Consider the following 22,907-nt stretch of genomic DNA (forward strand, 5'->3'; position numbering starts at 1 on the left):
TGACTTTTTTTTTTTTTGTTGGAAAATGCTGACTTGTCAAAACTGAAATTTTTAGTGGAAATGTGTCAATTTCAATGAAACTTTCACTGAGAAGGACTCTCAGGACCAGGATGGAATTTCTGGTCAAAATCTGAGCAAGAGATCGGAATTTTCTGGTCAAAACGAGAGATTATCTAAATCTAGCCCATTGTGCGTATGGACAGCAGACTGTGGCCCCAAGATTTAAGGTGTCTTTGAAATACCTAACATAGACAAGATAGATGAAATCAGTTTTTTCTGCACAGTTCACAGACTGTTTGGTAAATAGAGTAGGCACTGTGCTATAGGATTTGGTTAGGGCCAATGCTGTCAGTTTCTCAGACTAGCAGCCGGAAAGAGATAAAAATCATCCGATTTTAGGTAATGGTGTCAGGACATTTTGTTTTGTTGCTATTTTAAACAAGCATTGCTTAGCTATTCTGACTGTGAAACTAGGCTATAACATAAGCCAACCTCTGACTAATGGTGGTTCTATTCTATTCAGTTCTAGATAGGTTCTTATACCAGGTCAGAAAGGAACTTTCTATATATAGTTTAGAAGGAACAAGTTCCATAGCTGCCCACTGCAGTGTTTCATGCATCTTCCTCTTGAGCATTTTGTTCTGACAAGACAAGAGACTGACTAGATGGACCCTGGTCTCATCCAGTTTGGCAATTCCTATATTACTACGGGACCTTTCAGGATTAGAAGATTTTTGAGCCATTCTTTTTTTTTTTTTTTTTAATTTCTTTGAGCACCTACAGCAAGACCAGAATTGCGTCAAAAGGAAACTGCAACACAACCCTGCCTGTACTTGGTAATAAAACATCAAAGCCGACATTGACAACAGATACGTCAAGCTAATCAATTGCATCATCACTTCAGAACTCCAAATGTTGAGAAGTACATACACTTAGAAATATATGAGTATATATTCACCATTTTGCTGTGACTTCCTATTATGCTAAGGTAGTGGTAATGGAAACTTTTGCTATGTACAGTACTTCTTAGCAACTTCCCTAGTTGTGGTTTGCTGCTATTCCCCTGATAAAAGCACCAAAGTGGTGAGAGTTTAGCAAATAGATATTCAACTGCATGTAAGACATCAGCTTTCAAAAGCCAACTATATAAAAACCTGAGAGGCTGAAATTGGGTCATTTTTATGCATTGGCACAGCGGGTGCTATCCTGAGTCCTTTTTTATGTCTCCTTTGTTTTAGTTCTGAAGTGCATTGATGAAAATAAAGAGAGCAATGGGAAATACTATGAAAACAACAAGAACCCCGGCAGAAATAAACGTGCCATCCCAAACTGGTAAGCACTTTTTAATTTCTTTGAGGAAAAAAGTTACTGCATTTTTATTCACCTGTCTGACATATGAAAAAGTATGCTTGAGTGTGCTATGCAAGACCAGAGGTGTACAGTATAAGGTGTTCACTTTTAGGTGAGTTAGAGCTCATTCTTTAGGAGTCATTTTTAAAAAAATATTTTAAAATATTGTTTTAAATGTTTTAAAAACAATTGCCCTTCAGTAGCACTCTTTGTGATGAGCTTCTCACAATTCAGAAGGCTCAGATCTTCCCCATAAACAAGAAATTGCACATCTGGGGTGTTTCCTGTGCATGTTTTATAAAACCTATTCCCACGTTTTGCTTTGCTCAGGTTTTGCTGGTTTTAATCCCAATCTGGGAACCCTAATAATAATAATTCTGCACTCACACTGATCATTTCAAACATTTGCACCAAAACTAATATGCAGCCAACTTTCCACGCTGCTAAAAGTTATATGAAGCAATGACATATTTCAAGGACGGCAGCTACGAAAGGATGTGCGGCGGGGGCTAGGTTGTCAACTGGCCCTATGTAGACACACAGGGGAAAAAATATATAAGGCCTCCCACTATGCAACCTGGATTGTGATTCCGGGTGGCAGGGGGAAGAGACTCATGGCATTAATACTCCCCACCACAAGAAAGTAGGTGAGGAATGGGCAGAGCTCACATGTCACAATGTGCTGGCCAGCTGGCACAAGGGGGAAGTAAGCTCGTCTTATAAAGGGATGCAGAAAATTACTCCCCTCCAGGTGCAAGAAGCGACTAGGGGACAAATATGACTCTGAGTCATAGTTCTTTCCCAGGGCTTCTCCGAGGATGGCCCTTCCTCAGGGCAAGGGATCAATCTGGCCACAAGGGGCAGAAACTCCAGCACTATTTTTAGCACGAGCCAAGAACCAGCACTTCTATATCATCGATGTTTCAGGAAGCGGAGCAGCTCGGGGATTGATAATGGCATAAGGAGGAAGGTCCCCAGTTCAAATCCAGTTTAGACTGATACTTACTGAAAGTGGTTACTGTCAGATGGCTGGGTTTGTGGTCTGTGGGAAATGAGGTGACAGTCTCAGTCCAGTTCTTTGCAGAGGTGTCCAACTTCCATTCAGTGCCCTTGTTGGTCTTCCCAAAAGAAAGCAAGAACTGAATGGCCTTGAAAACTGACCTATTCTTTTTCTCATAATCATGGTCCCTTCGGGCTGCCATTGGGGAACACTGAATGGGTAGGGCGGTGAAGATTGCATTGTTGCTGATCATGCTGTACTTGTTCTGTGGATACACCCAGGACTTTAGGGCTTGATCCAATGCCCATGGAAGTCAACAGCATTCTTTCCATTGACTGAAACAGGCATTGGACCAGGCCCTTCGTCTCTATGGCTGTCAATCCAGCATCTTTCAGACCATAAACTCACATTGCCAAATACTGAATTTCTCCCTCAGTCGGTGTTTTAATGGAGTAAGGGTTTCAGGATTTGGCCCGAAGTTTTATAACATTTTAAATAGTTTGGAAAAAATTGTTTCATCCTGGCTCATTTCAACAAGACATCGGTGATGCTGAAACTGAAGGAATGAAACAGAAGGGTAAAGGAAAGAACACAGAAGAGGAAGGGAAGGTAAAGTGGACTGTTACTTTGAGTCTGACTAGCTGTTCTGCAGTGCAGTCATACACCTACATTTCCCCTCCGCCCCCAGTTTTAGTGCTGCTCAATGCACAGACAATGGAGGATCTTGTATTTCAAGCACAGCACTAAGCTAGGGGTATTGCATAAGTGGCACTACTCCAGCAGGCACCTCTGAGTCACAATTCTTCCCCTGCTTCCTCCAGCCTATACCAGCAGGATGTTGCCAGTTGAGCTGTGCCAGCCAGAGAGCAAGGGTGTGGGACCAGAGATGCCAAACCCATGAAAAAATGCAGAAATTTGGCTTGGTTTTGGCTTAATTGGCTTGTGAGTTGCTTGTTGACTAGTTTTTGGCTTCTTTGTGTTGCTTTTTTTTGATCGGCTCCCGGCAAGCTGGGGCAAGGGGGGAGAAAGTACCAGACTGCACGCCAGGGGGATCTAGTCACATAGAGTATTGGGGTTCTTAGGGATTGGCTTGTTTTGGCCTTGTTTTGAAATGGGATTAGCTTGATTTTTGGCTTATTGTGAAAGTCGGGGTGCTTATTTACCGCGTGAAAGTTGGCAACTGTGTGTGAGACCTGGGCTTTGCCCATTCTTTGCCCCTTCCTGCCCACTTACTCCAGGGAGGGAATCAGCTGGTGTGTAGGTAGCCCCAGTGTCTAGGTAGCCAATGCACGGGTGTTATGGGTATTATGCCCCCTTACTTCCGTATAGGGGTGCATAGTCCAAGTCACAAGATAGCCCTTATTGAGCAGGGTAAGGATATGTCTATGCTACAGCTGGAAATAAGTCTCTCAGCCTGGGACCACTTGTGCTAGTGAGGCTTGGGCTAGTCTGCTAAAAACAGCAATGTAGCCATTGCAGAATTGGCCAAGCCTTGGACTAGCCATCCAAGTTCAGAACCAAGGGCTCGCGTGGATCCGAGCTTGCATGACCAACCAAAGCTGGTGCCACAATATCCGGACAACTATTTCTAGTGCGCTCCCTAGAGCCCCGATAGCATGAATCCATTTACCCCGCCTAGGAGGCTCACTTCCAGCTACAGTATAGATGTAATCTAAAGTAGTTCATCTTTAGCTTCATGCCTCACAAGACACCTCGGGGATATAGGTTTCTAAAACAACCACGCACCATGTATTCGGGCATAAATACTGTCAACAGAGCACCTGATTCAGTGGAAATAACTGTTCTTAGATTTTTCCTTTGTAACTGTTGGACTGTTCCATTTTAGAGACATCTTATATAACTAATAAACTGCTAAAGAAAGGATGGGGTTCAGAAACCTCACACAGGTTTCAGTTTGACATAACCAGAAGCTTTTTGGATGGGGCTGGGCCAAATGCATCAAATCCCTTCAGAGCTTGGATTAGGGGCAGAAACATGCATTGAAATACCAGTATTTGAATTAACCACCAGCAAACCTTAGAGTGATTTTGGTTTTGCAAAACCAAACCCCAGGAAGGTTTGGATCCAGATTTCATTTTAAATGGAACCCCAATGTTCATGAAATAGGGAAGACAGCTGGGGTGGGGAGTTCAGATAAATTAGGTTATTTTGTACCATCTCTAGTGTAAACACAGGCACTTTAAAAGGATGTAGCTGGTGCTATGACCACACCTCCCAGTTCAGAACTAGCAAATTAATGTGCAAAATTGAAACAAAAACAGAAGATAAAAGTGTATGTCAAATAATTACAAATCCTGCAGCCTAGAAACAAAGTAACACATCCACTGATGCATAGCAGAATGCAAGCCACCACGTAAGCAAGCGAGAAGAGCTGATAAGAACAGTTAGTTTTCCACTACATATCTCAGTATGGAAACTAAACCTTGCATAAATAGCTTCATGCTTTTAAAATGTGATGCTAAGATACTTTCATAAAATGCGACCAGTTTAAGCCAATGCCATTTCATTTAAAACTGTCGCTTGTCACTTTGCTTTGGTAATTCAGGGAAGCAGCGTGCATTTTTCAGTGTGTTTTTCCCTATCATTTATCTCCTTACATTTATTTCTCTGCCATTCCTGAGGAGGATTCTACATTATGCACTATGTACACTAAGTCAGGTCTAGTAAGACTAAAGTACAAGGCAGCCTTTCACGGACATAGGGATTTGTGAACTTCTGTTGCATAACAGAAAGGTAATTTGAGGCCCATTCGTCTCTTAGGCCTTGGCTACACTTACCAGCTAGTTCGACGGCTGGAAATCGAAGTTCTGGGTTCGACTTATCGCGTCTAGTCTGGACGCGATAAGTCGAACCCGGAAGTGCTTGCCGTCGACTGCGGTACTCCAGCTCGGCGAGAGGAGTACCGCGGAGTCGACGGGGGAGCCTGCCTGCCGCGTGTGGACCAAGGTAAGTTCGAACTAAGGTACTTCGACTTCAGCTACGTTATTCACGTAGCTGAAGTTGCGTACCTTAGTTCGAATTAGGGGGGGTAGTGTAGACCAAGCCTTAGTATCCTTTTAAAACTATACAATACATCAAGCATACGACACTAGGCTAAAACCTGGGAGTTGATCCAAGAGCACTTCCTGGGAAACCCACCCCACTTACCTCACTGGCATGGGTCAAGTGAGAAGCTGCTGACATCATTTACACACATGCAACATGTTGATCAATTCATTCCTCCTTTAGCACTTGATTCTGCAAGTCCCTGTGCAAAAGGATCCTTGTGCAGAACCTAAGGTTATCCTTAAGAAACCTTACTGCTCCTAACTGCCTAACAGGGCTACTTCCAAGCATGAGGGTTTACAGGGCCGAACTCTTATAGAACGGCAAGCAGTCCTGCACTGAAGCACCCCCTAAATCTATCCACTAAACAGATCATCTCTCCCCTGGGCTCTGGTGTGAGAACAAGCATCCATCCAAAACTGATGTAGAAATTATTGATTTTTGTTACATTTTTTCAATTATTTTCATTCCAGCAAGGTACCCCACCTATCAGCCTCAGTAATATAAGAATAAGAATAACCTCTCTCAGATCCTTCAACTCCCTCTTCCTCAAAGCCCACTACTTTTGGTTCGCCTTCCGTTAATATTATTAAGTAATAATTATAATTATTATTAATATTAATAATCATCATTATTATGAAGGATTATTTGTAGTGTGGTATTGCCAACCCAACTCCCTCCAGGCCTTCGTTCCTGATGCTGGCCCCAGATTTTAATACATTGTGTGGGTTTAAAATAATCTACAGAGAAATTAGAAAGAAACAGATCTAGCAGGAAGTATGTGTGTGCAAGCAGATGTGTGTGCGTGCGAGCGCACACTCTTGTGACCTTTCTGCTCCACTCCCGTAATGCACTTTGTTTCTTGTAAGCCCTTTCTATGCTAAGTTGAACTGAGACAGCAAGCGCCACGCAGGCCTGGGAGCTGACTCTGTCGTCCTTAAATAAAGAATCTTGTCATATCACATTATTTGAAAATATGGTCAGTAGTTGTAACTTACACTGGGTCACAAATTGTCCCTGCCAGTCCAGCAGAGGCTGCTATGGCCCGGGCGGGAGGAGGGGAGCAGGTAGTGTTTTGTACCACCATCACCCTTGCCAGCTATTTTGCCGAAGAGCAATTTTAAACTACCACCAGGGCTCCAATGGAAGCCACAATGTACTATGCCGCTCTCTCCCCATCTATTAGTGCTTTTCTGGCTGGCTCCAGACCCCTTAGTGGAGGAAGGGCTGCAGTTGCCTTCCACTGTCACAACCTTCCTCCACGCAGAATTTCCACTACTCAGGAAGCCTGCACTCTGGGGTATACTGGAAGAAGCCAAAAGAACAGGAGTACTTGTGGCACCTTAGAGACTAACCAATTTATTAGAGCATAAGCTTTCGTGGACTACAGCCCACTTCTTCGAAGAAGAAGCCAGCGCATCAAGCCCCACATCTGCACTGTGTGCAGGGAGATCCCCACTAAGAGGTCGACCCTAGGAAGCCCTCAGCAGCCTCTCACTGGGAGTTGTAGAAGCTCGGTACATTTTGGGTTCAGCCCTATGAAGATGTGAACACTTGCAGAGTGTAACTTCAGTCCCTGCCGCTTTACTCACAGGGCAATTCCGGACTGGTGCAGGACGTTCCTCCCAAACTTCCTCCTTTCTGACCTCAGTTCTCAGAAAGACATTTGTACATGAATGAGCAAACCACACAAATTTACTTTTCCTTTTTTTAAAATGAAAAAGCCTCTGTCTTCCATCCCCAAGACAGCTGCAGTGTGGGGGCAGGAGCGCCATGCATCCCATTAGTCACCCAGTCTAGTAACAAACCATAAACATAATAGGAAGGAGACATTGATTTTCTGGTTTCTTATTATTTTATGAAAAGTTCCCCCTCTTAATACACTTAAGGAATCTATTTTTGTACCTTTGAAAATATCAGTAAAGATGTATAATGCAATGAACGATGCCTTTATCTAATATAACGCACCTGATCATCAGCATTACTTATATTGTAATTTAAGCCATTCATGCATGATGGTGTTATTCAACTGAGGCCATTTCCTAATAGTATGCATATTTATTCATTTTGCTACTTTCAGACTGAGTCTCTTCTTTGCATATGGTAAGTATTAAACAAGGTCAGTCTGCAGAAGCTTTTGGCTAACTAGAAGTAAAGAAAGATCTACAAACTTACAGGTGCTCGTATTTACAGTGTTGTACCGTAGGCGTTGAGGGTGACTTTCTGAAGACATCCACCCTAGCTATGAATTTTATAATCCTTTATAAATGACATTTTCATCTTTTTCCTAGGTCAGGAGAGCGATATCCTTGCTGTCCTCTGTGATTATCCCTCCCCGGATATAAGCCAGCCAATATTTCACACAGGAGAGAAACTACGTGTGATATCAGAGTAAGTTGTTCCTTATTAAATTAGCCCCCGATACAGCTGATGTGAGATAGGGAACAGCTTCTGGTTTAGTCATTTGATGCTAGATGAATGCTGTGGTTTTCGTTTCTATTGAACAGGAGACTGTTCAAGGCCATTGTTGCTGGGAAGTTGCTTATTGCTCAATGTGCAGTTCCAGACGGAGCGCCTCCTTTCAGGCACGCACATAGGGCTCGATTCTGCGAGTGCTTAACTCCCACTGGTAACGCAGGCCACCCAGCACCGCACAGGATTGAGCGATAGGAAATTCCAGGTGCTAAGTCAACGTACAGGGCCCAGTTCTAAAACGTGGACTCATCCTGCATGATATAAAATGGGATTACTTGCATGAGACTGATTCAGCTTTGGATAGGCATTTGAGTACTTACCCAAACTGAACCAATTTTAGAGTTGGAAAGGAAAAAATACTTTATCCTTATCCAAAATTTTCACATAGGTTGAGGGTCTTTGGACTTTCGACTCCTGTTTGGACTCTCAGATAGAGATTACCCTGAGCCATGAATTTCAGATTGGGATCCAGATCACTTTCTCAGAGTTCTGAGGGATGCAGACTTGGAGGTCCCATTCCGACCCTTCTCTAGTGTATTACAGACCGTTAGCCCCCTACACAAAGACATTATACAGCGCTAGATTCCCAGCTGGAGTAAACTGAAGTCAATAGCCCTCATGATCTGCTATGCCCATGTTTTGGAAGTAGTGGAGAGTGGCAGCCAGAGGAAGTTGGCTGTGGCTCCTTGAACTTTGTCCACCTGGTCCTGTCAAAAATTAGAGAAGTAACCAATGTCCTCTAACTTTCATGAGTGGTACAAAGGACCTTACAACAGTGGAGGATTTGGGTCATGGTGCTCTGTCAACCATCCCCCCACTACCCCAGATGTCCCATAAGGAGAAGGGCATATCAGGGGAGGGACCCTGACATAGCAGGTGGAAGAGCTTCCACCAGCTTTCTGATGCTAGAATGTTTCCCTACGCAAGGGCAATTCTCCACCATTGTGTAAATGGTCTTAGCAGACTAGAGATTCCAGCTCAAAATATCTATGCTGATTTAGATCAGCTAAGGTTCCTGCCTCTCTCTCTCTCTCTCTATATATATATATACACGTTCTGTACATATGCTTCATATACTATATAGTACAGTCTAATTGTTAATATGGAACTTTGAAAACGAGATACATGTAGCACATATTTTTGTTTGTCTGTTATGTACTGATCAACAAGTGCTGAAGTAAGCATTAAATGAAAAGTTCTCTTCCTGTTTTGATTCAGCTATAGCGCAGAAAAAAACCTTGCAATGTTCTATGCAAGTAGGCACAACTCTCCTAAACAGAGGGTCTATTCTCCCTGCTGGGGTATGTGTGGATGTTAGTGGGAACGATGGGTATGCATACACTAGCAGGAGGTATAGTCTCTCTCAGGTCACTCGAGAAACACACCACTCCGAGAAAGAAAAGGAGAGATGCTAGATTGGTTAGAGCAGCAGTGATAGGAGAGCTGCCATGTCAAACTCAACTTTCTATGCTGCACAACCTTTCTATGCTGCTCCTGTTGTGTTATTTTTCTAAGCCTTTTATTCAAACAACTATGAGACAGTTCACAAGGAATAATGCTGAAATTACCACACTCACTTGGGACTCAAAACATTGCTGGTAATCATCTGCATGAGTCAGGGCAGCAACACAAAACACAGAATCTACTCAGAATAGATTACCTGTAATGGTCACTAGTACCTGGAGACGCTTAACAGTGTTAGGTAAGCAGTGCCAGGTTAGCCCCTGTGAAGATATAAGGAATACCATTCAACGGAGGTCAGAGGCCAGCAGTTGACTTTCTGGATGGCTGATTAGCCTTGCCCACTGCACCTGGGAAAAGACCTCCAGCTTATCTGGCTGATCCTCATCAAAGGAGAAGCAGGAAATGGAGGTAGGACACTGCCATACCTCCCAGAGGCTGGAGCTACTGCTGGGAGGAACTGCTCCCAGAAACAAAAGTGGACAGAAGGGAGACTGCAAGAAATCCTATTATCAAAAGGCTCTGAGGTAAGAGCCAGGAACTTATCGGGGGGTGAGGGGAAGATTTGTTTGCTGAGAAGACTGGAAAAAAAAAAGAGAGAAGAAAGCACAACAACTAGAAACTACCTTCCTTGGACTGGGTGAGAAGGTTCCAGGCAGAATTCCCCCAGGGACAGAACTGGCTCATCGAGAGTAAGCTGAGGTCCAGTTGGAAAAGTGCGCTATGAGACAGGCCCCAACCTCTTAGAGTCCCTCACAGTCTGCTCACTCCCTGGGCGTCATTCATTAGGGGCAGAGTTAACTCAGGGTGCAGCTCCGAGTTTGGATAAAGGAAGAAATTTGCTCAGGAGAGACTTTTTTTCTGGGCAAGGTTTTGAGACCGAGGGGGTCTCTTTGAATTATTCTTAAGCGAATATGTGAAAATACCACCACCAAAGTTATTCTCGTGGTATGTTTTACCTCAAATGGAAACAGGAAATCCCACAGATTTCGCACACGCAGAAGCAGTTTAGTGAACATGCTGTACGCCAACGGAAGAGCTTCTCCTGTCATCGCAGTTAATCCACCTCCCTGAGAGGCAATAGCTATGTCAACGTGAGACGTCTCCCACCGACATAGAGCTGTTGACACAGCGGGATAGGTTGGTATAACTACATCGCTCAGGGGTGTGGATTTTTCAACCCCCTGAGCGACGTAGTTATACTGATATAGGTTGGTAGTGTAGGCCTGGCCTAAGTGATTTGCCCAAGGTCAGAAATAAAGTTTGATGAAGAGCCAGGAAAAGAACCGAGATATCTTGACTCCCACTTCTATGCTTCAGCCACCAGGCTGTCCTATGTATTAGTGCCTGATCTGCAGTTCATTGAATTAAATGAAAAGATTCCCATTGACAACAATGGGCTGTAAATCTAATCTCCAACTAGACTTTACGAATGCTCTGTTTCTAGCTGTAATAAAGATGTTCAATATCGGAAACTTATTCTTGACTACAGAAATAGGTTTCACTACTTAAGCAGCAAATGGAACAAATATTTATTGTTTAATATTTAGCTTATTTCTGTGGAAAATTTAAACAATAATGTAGCAAACAGTGAGATTTAGAAGATGAAATAATGTAAACAAAAGAAACATAGATCTATGCGTGTGTTTCTGAATATTCAGATTAGTTAACAAATACTGCATTTTAGCCCATTTTCTGCTTTAGCATGTTTCTAAAATGAAAGCAGGCTCTCCAAACGTATTTGACCATACCCACCTTCTTGCTTTGACAGTGAAGGAGGTTGGTGGAGAGTCCATTCCCTCACTACCGGTCGAGAAAACTATATTCCAGGAAAATGCGTAGCAAAAGTTTACCATGGGTGAGTACATGCTTTCTCTACAGCATTCCAAAACTACAGGTGCTGTTATTTCACACATACCATGGATCAACTTTTCATCCTTAATTAGGGGCCCTAAGTACTATCATAATCCAAATAATATAATATAAATAAATAAATGGAGATATCCTATCTCCTAGAACTGGAAGGGACCTTGAAAGGTCATTGAGTCTAGCCCCCTGCCTTCACTAGCAGGACCAAATACTGATTTTTGCCGCAGACCCCTAAGTGGCCCCCTCAAGCACTGAACTCACAACCCTGAGTTTAGCAGACCCATGCTCAAACCACTGAGCTATCCCTCCTCCCTAATAACACCCACTAACACCACCACCACCAGCAATAGCCTGCTAGAAAAATCTAAAAGCAGAGATGACCTGAATTAAATATCTACCTCTGAATTCCTTTGAACTTTGGGGATAGTTCAATCCAGATCTAAATTTAGCAGCTGTTTTTAATCAAAGCAAAACTCCAGTTCCAAACACCCAGAAACTTCTGATCCACTTCTGGATCCAAGCTGTGAGCTTTGGGCCCATCTCTAATTTTAAGACACTGATAAAAAGCTCCAACTTATAAGAACTGGAGTGAAATTCACTGCTACTCACAAGGCGTAAGCACTATGTAAGTCTCAGTTAAGACAATGTGGTGACTTGAGTGGGTCCCTGGGCTGGTCTTCTGCATAGGGGTGAATTCCCCCTTGGTGAGGGAAAACTCAGTCTGAGACAAAACTGGAGTTTGTGTGAAAAACAGACCAACTAGAACAAAAGGGGAACTTCAAAAGGCTAATGAGATCATTCAAGAATGGAATCCCTGTGCATTAAAATAGATACTGTAGGTTCAGAGGTCAGTTACTGCCCTCAGCCCCAACTGAGGAAATCCATTAAAGCATCTGCTTAAGTCTGTCACTATTCAGCAAAGCATTTTACCCGCTTAACTTTAGGCAAGTCCTTAAATTCTATGGACTTCAATGGGAATTAGCCCTTGCTTATAGCTAAGCATGTGCTTAAGCCTCCTACTGAAGGTATCAGATACCTGACAGTAGGTGGTAGAGAAAATCAGCATGCCTGGTTCTACTCTCCCACCGGTAAAGCTCATTGAATTAAGACTGGTGTAAAACCAGAGTAAAGTGAGATCAGAATCTGGCCTAGCATATGCAGAATAATTACACCTCTGTCCCTGGATTAATAAATGTGGGTAATGACTCACAACAAGAAAAGGTTTAGTTATTTAAACTCAGTGACTTTTTTTTAAACACCAGTAAACGTTAGTGTTTCAAATTAATCGAGCTTGAAGGGTTTTGCCCTCTCGTATAGGGCCATTCTTAATGACATTACTGGCATGAGTGAGAAGAGCAAGATTTGCCCCATAAACTGAGGAAATAATCCCGGGAATAGTTAAGAAAGCAACAGCGGAAGGTTACAGTGTCATGTTTGCAGTCCTTTTCTAGCTAGTCCTGCACTTTAAGGGCCACACGCTGCTCTCTTTCACAGCCATGTCATTCTAGAACTTCTTTTCCTGTTTCACAGCTGGTTATTTGAAGGGCTGGGAAGAGAAAAAGCAGAGGAACTTCTACAGCTTCCCGACACCAAGGTTGGCTCCTTCATGATTAGAGAGAGCGAAACTAGGAAAGGTGAGAAAACATAACATTCCCCCCCACACCCCTGAATCTCAGACTGCGGCATCTCCTTTCAACTGGGCGTTCCATAGCTCTTAATTCTCTGCCTTTTTCACTGCACACACATCAGGCCAGAATTCTAAACCATATGTAATAAAAAAATAAGATACTGCACAGTGCAACATCTTCAACAATCACCTACCTAACAAGCAGTGCTGGAAACATGGAAAACCACGGCTTTGGAGAGTTCCCTAATCACTGGCACATACAAAACATTCTTTAAACATTGTTTATTTGGGTGGTAGCACCCAAAATGCCCCAAGGTCCCAAGCCATTTCAAACAGAGAGGAAGACCCAAAGGATGGGTAAAAGGGTCCCAGTCTTTGACTCAGTCCACAAAAAATACACAAAGGTGGGGGTGGGGGTGGAAAGGAACGTAAAATACATAAAAAGTAACTAAACACATTTCCTGTTTAGTTGTGTGGTTGTTTTGTTTTCAACTAAACACTTGAAATTTTCTTCTGACCACCCTTCCACCGCAAAAAAAAAAAAAAAAAAAAAAAAAAAGGAGATATACCTATCTCATAGAGCTGGAAGGGACCTGGTCATGGAGTCCAGTCCCCTGCCTTCACAGCAGGACTGTTTTTTGCCCCAGATTTCTAAATGGTCCCCTCAAGGATTGAACTCACAACCCTGGGTTTAGCAGGCCAATGCTCAAACCACTGAGCTATCCCTCCCCCTGACTGGCTGGTCAGAAAATGGGCTCCTCCCCTAAGGAAAATTTTAACTTTTTGTCAAAAAATCAAAACCTAAAATATTTCAGCCAAAACCCAAAAAACATTGATTTGGGTGGTGCCTCAGGGGAGTTGTTATGTGGGTATCTCATACCCTCATTCTCCTCTGTAGGCTCGGATCCCTGGCTGAACTACATCTGCACAATGGTCCTCTCTTGTTGAGCAATGCATGATGGCGGCCCTGACCATAGTATTTCATGGGAGATATAATCTGGCTAGGGAGCACAATGTTTCAGTTTGTGTGTGTGTGTTTTTGACAAACCATCAGAGTTTTTCCTCGGAAAGCAGACTCTTCATGAAAAATTTTAATAGTAAATTAGGTTTTTGACAAAACAAAACACTTTTTGGAAATTTTTCATCCAGCCTGAATTTAAATCCCCTCACAGCAATTCCCAGCTTCAGTTCTAATGAGTGTACTCTTCCTTCTTAACATTTGGTCCCTTCCCACCTCACTTATAAGTTAGATGGGAACACAAAGCGCGTTCATTTTACAAACACATGGAAGTTTCACGCCCAGTGGGAAGGACGGTGAACAAATGTTACTGAGTCACCTGGCATATTTTTAATTTTGCTAGGTGGAGGATGATGAGCACAGTATAAGAACATGAATAGAATAGGGCCCCCTCTGGCCTGTTAAGGAATGGTATTAATGGGTTTCAAAGGGAGTGTCCACAGTAGTCCTGCCCACATGGCTCCGATATGGGGCTTCCAAAAATTGCAGGGTGCAGAATTAAATGGGAAAAGATCCTCAGAGCTCCAGGGAAAGACAGCAAGGGGAAGAAATTAAATAAAAAACAAACAGGTGAGGATTTTCAAAAGTTCCTAAGGAATCAAAGTGCCCAGCATCTAACCCCTTTAAACCCTTTTGAAAATCCTACCAACAAGCTTCAAGGAAAAATTGTTGGAGCTTTAGAGTAACTCACCATCAGGGATTTAGGGCTATAATCACCGACCCTCTACTCTATCTGTCTCTATTTGAGATCTTTAAATCAGAAAGGTCATTTAGCTTTTTCAGATTCTTCGAGGGCACACCTGTTACTGTGGCACCACATTTCAGAGCTGGTCTGACTTTAGTCAGCAGCCACAGAGGTCTGTGAAATGCGCATTTGTTTTCCTAGGATTGTGACTACTTGATGTCATTTGGTTCTCCTGTTTCTGCAGGATTATATTCATTGTCAGTCCGGCACAGGCAAGTGAAACATTATAGGATCTTCCGCTTGCCGAATAACTGGTATTACATCTCTCCACGGCAAACATTTCAGTGCCTTGAGGACCTTGTGAATCACTATTCAGGTAAGTCCCTTGAGACTTGTAACTGCAGGAACACAATATGTTTCACCAGCAATGGTAAAATATCATGCAGTGCATGGCACAGGGGGTCCTGGGACCTGACTGGGGATCTTAGGTGTTACTGTAGTACAAAATAAATAATAATACTAATGATGAATAATAGAGAAATTTGGCTTCTGCCCACTGTACTTAGTCTGAATCTGTAAAAAGCAATGGAGGGTCCTGTGGCACCTTTAAGACTAACAGAAGTATTGGGAGCATAAGCTTTCGTGGGTAAGAATCTCACTTCTTGCATCTGAAGAAGTGAGGTTCTTACTCACGAAAGCTTATGCTCCCAATACTTCTGTTAGTCTTAAAGGTGCCACAGGACCCTCTGTTGCTTTGTACTTTTTTTACTTCACTTACTCCCCCCCCCCACAGCATTCCTCCACTATTAATCCTGCAGAAAGAAAGACTACAGCTCAGTTGAGTACAGGCAGTACAGATAGACAAAGCCATGTTAAATGAAACCAGCCTCTGATATGGTAACAGCTACCATTGTTCAATGTAGTGTCACAACAGCATTTCCCCCCCCGGAATGATGTGCCAACTGTATTAGCTTGTTCACACCTATCATACTACACAACCTTGTTGTATCAGTGCGTGCTGGGAAAATTAGTCAGTTACTCTGTTATTGCCTTAGCTGCTTAGTTCTGGATTTATATTAGGGCAGCTCAGAGCAAATATGGCTTAAGACCTCAAAGTTTACGTAATCATTAGGGACTAAATTCTGATCTCAGTTATACTGATGTCAGTCCAGAAAAACTATATTGGTTTTAATGGAGTTACTCCAGATTTATGTCAGTACAACTCAAATCAGAAAGTAGTCTTATATCAAATACCATAGTTAAGTAAGTGCTGCAATGACATCATATGAAAACCAGAAAGGTTTAAAATGAAAGAGGAAGGAGGTTTGGAATAAACTAATCACACCGTACTTGTGAAGAATAAATGGTTCTAGTCTTTCAATTAATAACAACAATGAAATCATTTAAAAGGTGTGAAGCCACAATATTTGCATAATGCTGGCCAAATTGAAATACTGTGTCTAGGCCAAAAAGCCTACTTTTAAGTAAGGAAGGAAAATGTTCTGTTTAATAACGTGTATGTTGATGTACTAATATGATAAAAGGAGTTTTTTAGACCAGCTTGTGGAAAGAAGCAGTAATAAACTTGACAGGATACTTCTCTTTTCTGAAATGTTTTAGTTAGTTGATTTTTCACTTAAAAAAAAAAAGTATTTCTGTAAAGGAAGGACATGAGAATCTGAAACTTTATAATCCACAACATCTGGATGACGATGATCAACATTTTGTCTCTGAATGACTTTCCCCTCTCTGAGAATATGCAAAATTGATAGTGAAATAAGTGTATGGGAAAAAAACCCCAGAATTTACCAATTATATGGTGCTATTCATTAGCACAGGTTAGAGCAGTCAAGGGGCAGCTCTACTTTGTACATTGGAATATTTTACAAGTGTTCATAGTGGTGAACATGTGTTGATGCTTTGGTTGGGTAAGTTACACATGATGGACCTGATTGTCTGCCGCTTTGTCTTTTGTATAGTCATGTACTGCAGTGCAAAGTGAGAGCGGAGTAGGTGGAAGTACTACTCAGTCAGAATAGTGGCCTTTTACACCCATGTTGTGCCCCAATGGTTAGTTCACTGGCCTAGGATCGGGAAGACCAAGGTTCAAATCCCTGCTCTACTACAAATTTTCTGTGTAACATTGGGGAAGTCAGTCTCTCTATGCCTCAGTTGCCCACCTATGAAAGGGGGATAATAGTCCTTCCCTTTCCACAAAGACTTTGGGAGGATATATGCATTAACGATGATGAGGTGTAAGGTAATGGATGCCATACAAATACCTCAATTAGGTATAAGTGACTATGCAAGAGGCAAGGCAGTGCAAAATCCGGCTCTATTTCTCCAAATCAACACCCCTCTTTTGTCTGATATACCCAATCAGAGTCCACATTCTTCTGCATACCCTCAACAAGCTATGTGATACAGGGTGCTTCTGAATACCAATGCTTTAACAATACAACTAAATGAAAAGCCTCATTATACATGTTTAAACTGTGCTAGAATCCTGGATGTGCTCATCTCAAACAGGAACCTAATTAGGAATAGAACTAAGCTTCTCAAGAACACGGCATCATTATCAACTTGCAATGTTTATATTTCAATCCATTCTGCCCCCACCCACTTTACTGCACCAATATTCCCTCTAATGTTTTACATCCATGTGTGGAATTAATTTTGTTATGTGCACCAATATGGAGGTGATGTGTGGTGCGGGTGGGGCCGAGGAGTTCAGAGTGTGGGAGGGGGATCAGGACTCAGGCAAAGGGTTGGGTACAGGGTGTGAGGGCTCTGGGTTGGGGCCAATGATGAGGGGTTCGGGATGCAGGAGGGGGATCAGGGCTGGGGTGGGGAGAGAGGACTCCCCCTAGTCCTCCCTCACCACAGCAGCTCAGGGCTGGGTGAGAGGCACCTCTCCTGGGCTGCAGCTCTGGCAGCCCTGGGCTGGGCCGGGGCAGGGGCTCTCTCCCCGGCAGCTCTGGCAGGGTGGGGAAGGGCAGGGCTGGGCTGGGACCAGGCGGGGCTCCTCTCCCCAGCAGCTCCAGTGGGGCTAGGCCGGGGGAGGGGTGCCTCTTCCCAGCTGCGTGGCTCTTGATAGCCTGCTGAATGACCGTGCAGTTTACAGGGAACTTAGCTGCATACCATCATTGCCACAAATAGATCTGTTTTTTACTCACTATGGCTGATATTCACCCTGAGCCCAAAGCCAGCACAAGGTTCAACTATTCTCAAAATGGAGCGTAGGTGGGAGATACGTTGTGCGCAGGCCTCGTATGGCCTTATGCTCAGGGGTGTTATCATTACCAGAAAGGGTGTGGTTAGCTCTAGAAAGTCTGATGTCCTCAGCAGTTACACTGGAGTTATAGCAATGTAAAAACTGTGGTAAGCAATTAGGCCCAAACATAAGTACCAGCATGTTACAATAAAAAGCCTAGTAACAAAGAACAAAGCCACCTAACACAGTATGCCATAATGCAATTCAACAATTGTATGCCACAGTGTCCAGCATCTAAATGACTATCCTACTTACTACAGACACATCTCCAAGAACGTTTAGTGGAGAAAACATTGGTGCTAGAAAATGAGACACTATTGGGCAATATTGGATAACTCATCCGGTATTGGTTTCTTCATTCAGAGGTACCTGATGGTCTGTGCTGTGTCCTTACAACACCCTGTCTTGCTCAGTGCACTAACAACAATGCAGTGAGGAACCAAGAACCGCCTGTGGTGATGAGGAACAAAAACTTCAACTGGAAAAACATTGACAGGTACCACATCTTCCATACAGCATCTGAGTCTACATGCTTATTTTCAACATATTAAATATATACTTGCAATTACAGAAAATAAGAAGAAGCTATTCACTTCTGCTGAGGTCAATATTAAGGCTTAAGGCTGAAATTTCCCAAGCTACTGAGGGCTTTGTAACAGGGGAATTGGGCATCCAAATCTCTCAGATGACTGAACATTTCAGTCTAAGTGTTCACTTATGCAAATTTTGATGCATTTAACTACCTCCACAGATTCTTACTGGCAGATATAGGGCTGCTATGGGTAACGTGGTTGACAATGAAGTCTGCCAAGGATATTCCCCCAATAAAGATATACACACACAGATTATACCGGCTGAGAATCTGGCCTACTATATCTAAGAATGAATGCACATAATCTGAAAAAGCTTCAACTTGCCCAAATTGCAGAAACACAGGCCACCATGAACACATTATCCCAGAGTTCAGCTCTCTTCACTGGCTTCTAATTTAATACAGAGCCCAGTTGAAGGTCTTTGTCATGATATTCAATGCCCTCCATGGGATTTGTAGAACCATGAGTGGAACTGGAGAAAGAGGGTCAGGTTTCAGGAGGGAGATAGTTTGGCATCACACCAGAGGCTCAGGTAGGTGCTATCAGACAAAAAACAACCCTTTCAGCATAGAACACATCTCTATGCATGCTCTGTAGAGATCTCTTTCCTACAACTCTAGCTGCCTGTAGCTAGATCTAGCCACCTGAGAGATCACCCCTCCCTCCACAACTAGATCCTACCAAGACAGTTACTTTCCCCCTAACCTGTGACACTGTCAACCAGTGTGGGAGGGGCTCATGAAAGCATGGAGCTGGGATTGGACAGAGGAAGCTACTCCCACAAGAAATAAGAATGACCACAGAGAAATAATCAATTTCAGAAATACATGCTCAACTCATTCCTTCAATGTAAGCTTCTCTCAATAAGCTATGCAGCCCCCTCCTCTCGTCAAAACAACCGCATTCACTTGCTCACACAGACAAAACCCACACGCTACTTGAGCAATTCCTCCTACAAGCTGGGAAGAAAGAGAGACTTTCGTTCTTTTTTTCTGTATTTTAAATACATCAAAGTTGCTCAGATATTACTGTGATGAGGGACATTTAAGGAAACAGAGGAGACACAGAATTGATCACAATTAGCTATGAGCCAGGAGTTGTTTCTTTTATGCAACCATGTAGCACTAACAAACTAGTAAGTCCAGTATACGTATCTGAAACGTTAAACATAACTTTTTTTTTTTAAGGCTGCAGATAAGTAACGAAGAACCAGAAAACACACTGGCCATGGATGATTCCTGTCTCAGCTACGGCCTCAGGGAAAGTATCGCCTCTTACATCTCCCTAGCAGGCGAGGACAACTCTTCCTTTCTGAGTAGCAGAAAGAAAAAAAGCCAGTCTCTCATATACACTGGAAGCAAACGCAAGAGTACCCTCCATTTGCCACCTACATATTATGAAGAATGAACTTGAGACAGATGCAGTCCACAGAAAAAGAACTGAGTTGTAAGAGCAAACCATGATCACCAGGCAGTCCTACCACAGCTGAAAGACACAAACATACCAGCAGATGATCAAAGAGGAGATTGAAGGAAATGAAGTCAAAATTAATGCTGGTTTTGTGTTTGTATGGATTCTGAATGTTAACCAGATACTTTAAAAAAATACCATCTCAGCTACTATGTACATAAATAATAACACTGCACCTTTAATTTGCTCATGCACAGGTTATAATTTAAGTTGAGAGAGGAACTCTAACTAAAAAATGATAAAGTGAAGCAAATGACTACTCAACAAAAGGTGAAATCACCACTGCACCAAGGGCCAGAGTGAGGTTTAGGCACCACTTAAGACTCACTTGAGCCTTCATACTAGGCCTTATGTTGGCACCATCCTCAGGAGTGAATATCACACAGTGTTATTAGAAAAGGATGGGTTTGCTGTTCATCACCTTTTCTGCGTCATTAGAAGACTCTCAGCAATAAGACTATTCTCTTCTGAATGCAAAGTTATTTTCATCTCTGCTGCAGAGAAATCAGAAACTCACTGGCTCCCCAAAGACAATTAAAACGCAGCTGGTATCTAACTTCCAAGAACTGCTTTGGTGACACTGAATCTAGACTGAATTTCATCTTCTTGGAAAAAAAACAAAACAAACCTGCTCTTCGCAATGGTTTAACTCAGCTGCTGGCAATGCCAAGTGAAATCACAAGACAGAGCAACCTTGGAGTTGTTCTTCACAGTGAACTAAATGGCTTCAAAGTGCATACATGGGTGTAACAGAGTAGAATTCAGCTGCACAGGCCCAATCTAGTAATATACACCAGGAAATGTTTTAAAGTGAAATTTAAAGTATGCTCAGATTAGGTCCTACAGTCATAGTGAGTTGCAGTATGTCTGAAATTTGTGTGAAAGTGCTCAGATTTCAACTTAATTTCTTGAAGGCTACATATATTTATGTATAATATTTATATTAAATGCTTTTTATTTCTAAACTATATAATAGTTTAACAGCAACAGGTACAAGAGATTTTTTTTTCTGTACATCTTTCTGAAAAGATACATGAAATAGCAATAAGAGAGGGGTTCCCAAACTTTTTAACTGCATAACCCCATTTTAATGAAGTATTTCCTGCCAGGACCCCAGGCAGGATGGAGGTCACACCACAGAGAGGATACCATTTTGCTCTACAAAATTGCATCCTCAGCACACTGTGACCTCATATGTATGGTGCATGCAAAGTCACTCTGTGCAGAGGATGCCATTTAGTTGAGTAAAATGGCATTCTCCATGCATTGTAACTTCACACACACCGTACATGGGAGGTCATGCTGTGCAGACCAAAATGGAATCCTCCATATGGTAGGGATGGCCGTGACCCCATCGGTTGATGGCACGACCCCATTTAGGGTCGCAACCCACAGTTTGGGAACAGCTGCAATCAGATATTACCTAAAGCCATCTAGTGACAAATAGATTGAACCATCGTGGACTAGAGTATCTTCTGATGCACGTGTATCTTTTCTGTAGGTCTGTAAATGAGATCACAATTTGGCCCTTTGAACCCTGATTCTCTAGTGCCTTCAGCTTCAGGGGAGTCATTTACCCCTATAGGAATAACACTGTACCATCCATGTACATGAATTGAGAATTTTGACTTTAACACAGCCACTCTGCACAGGTCTAAATGACTATCCAAGGTAGGGATCACTGAAGAACTGGGTCCTTTATGGATATCTTCTGTACTTGTTTCTTAACACAATCTGTGTATGTGATAAAAGTTCACAATGATCTATGTAAACAGTCCATAGTCTGATTAAAAACATTTGGGAACAATAAAACGTGAATGTAACTTACTTACAAATAGCGACCACCACAAAACAAAATAGACTCAGGAACTCTAGATGTTTGTACACTCTGATATATTGCTACTAAGGGGTTGGGCTCTTAACCAATGAAACATATATGTGAAGCATTACCATTTTCTAAAGCACGTCTTTGTATTTATTCCCCATTAAAATAATATGTAATCGCTATTCAGCTCGATGTTAAGTTTGTTGTCTATGGTAACCTGAGGGTTCATTAGCATAGAGGCATGACAACACACACTCTTAGCTTACTAGCACCCCCCCTCTTTGTGTATGAATATTTCAAGAAAATACTTTAATATTTACAGTACAGTAATGAGCTGTCAAACTCATTCTAATGACAGGGATAAATTACATTTTTAATTACAGTTTGATGGCTGCTACTACAAAGTTAGGATCATATACCACCCTCCAGATAGCAGATCTCTCACTGATAACAGTTAGGGTTTTGCACAAAGATGGAGGATAACTATACTTTTAGTTAGGCCTTGTGTAAAACTTTCAAAAGCAGCTAAGTTACTGTGGAGCGTAAGTCTCAGTTCCAAAGTGACTTCAGTGCATATGTCTCATCTAAAGTCCCTTGTCTCTATCAAAGTTCCACTGGTTTAACTAAAGGTGGATATTCACTGACTTAGTTATTGCATGCAGTGTAGTTGTAGCTAGGGTGACCAGATGTCCCATTTGCAAAGGGACAGTCACGTATTTGGGGACTTTTTCTTATATAGGAGCCTATTACCCCCTGTCCCATTTTTTCCACAGTTGCTATCTGGTAACCCTAGTTGTAGCCATGTTGGTCCCAGGATATTAGAGAGACAAGGTGGGTGAAGTAATATCTTTTATTGGACCAACTTCTATTGGTGAGAGAGACAAGATAGTCTAATAAAAGATAAAGATAAAAGGTTCCATCGAGACTCTTAATTTGATTTAAATCTTGGTCATATCAATTTCTTAACTCAATTCCTTACCTCATTAAGCTAAATGGATATTAGTCAGGTTTAAATAAAACAGAGCCCTCACAGAGTTTTGCACTGGTTTAACTAAATCAGTTTTCAAATGAATTTGTTAAATCTGTTACAGAGCAGACACACTCATTCCCTGTGCTCTCTCAGGTGCGACTTTCAGCATAGACAAGGCCTGGTTATGTCATACCTCCCAGCCTGCCAAGATCAAAATGTGGGAT

At 42.4% G+C, this 22,907-nt stretch overlaps 2 protein-coding genes across 2 annotated transcripts in view; one reads left to right on the forward strand and one right to left on the reverse strand.

Annotated features, from left to right (window-relative positions):
• SLA (Src like adaptor) overlaps positions 1-21,895 on the forward strand; it is a 35,354-nt gene extending 13,459 nt beyond the window's left edge. Inside the window, exons 2-8 of the mRNA XM_054017025.1 lie at positions 1,239-1,332; positions 7,708-7,807; positions 11,124-11,210; positions 12,752-12,855; positions 14,796-14,927; positions 18,189-18,321; positions 19,606-21,895. Of these exons, the coding sequence (XP_053873000.1) occupies positions 1,254-1,332; positions 7,708-7,807; positions 11,124-11,210; positions 12,752-12,855; positions 14,796-14,927; positions 18,189-18,321; positions 19,606-19,825 (855 nt within the window). The 5' untranslated portion in view covers positions 1,239-1,253 and the 3' untranslated portion in view covers positions 19,826-21,895. The remainder of the gene's footprint in view (positions 1-1,238; positions 1,333-7,707; positions 7,808-11,123; positions 11,211-12,751; positions 12,856-14,795; positions 14,928-18,188; positions 18,322-19,605) is intronic.
• The window catches only part of TG (thyroglobulin), a 201,858-nt gene that overhangs the window by 52,970 nt on the left and 125,981 nt on the right, over positions 1-22,907 (reverse strand). The window lies entirely within an intron of this gene.

Source organism: Malaclemys terrapin, chromosome 2 (genome assembly GCF_027887155.1).
Source record: "Malaclemys terrapin pileata isolate rMalTer1 chromosome 2, rMalTer1.hap1, whole genome shotgun sequence".
In the NCBI taxonomy this organism is placed as follows: domain Eukaryota; kingdom Metazoa; phylum Chordata; order Testudines; family Emydidae; genus Malaclemys; species Malaclemys terrapin.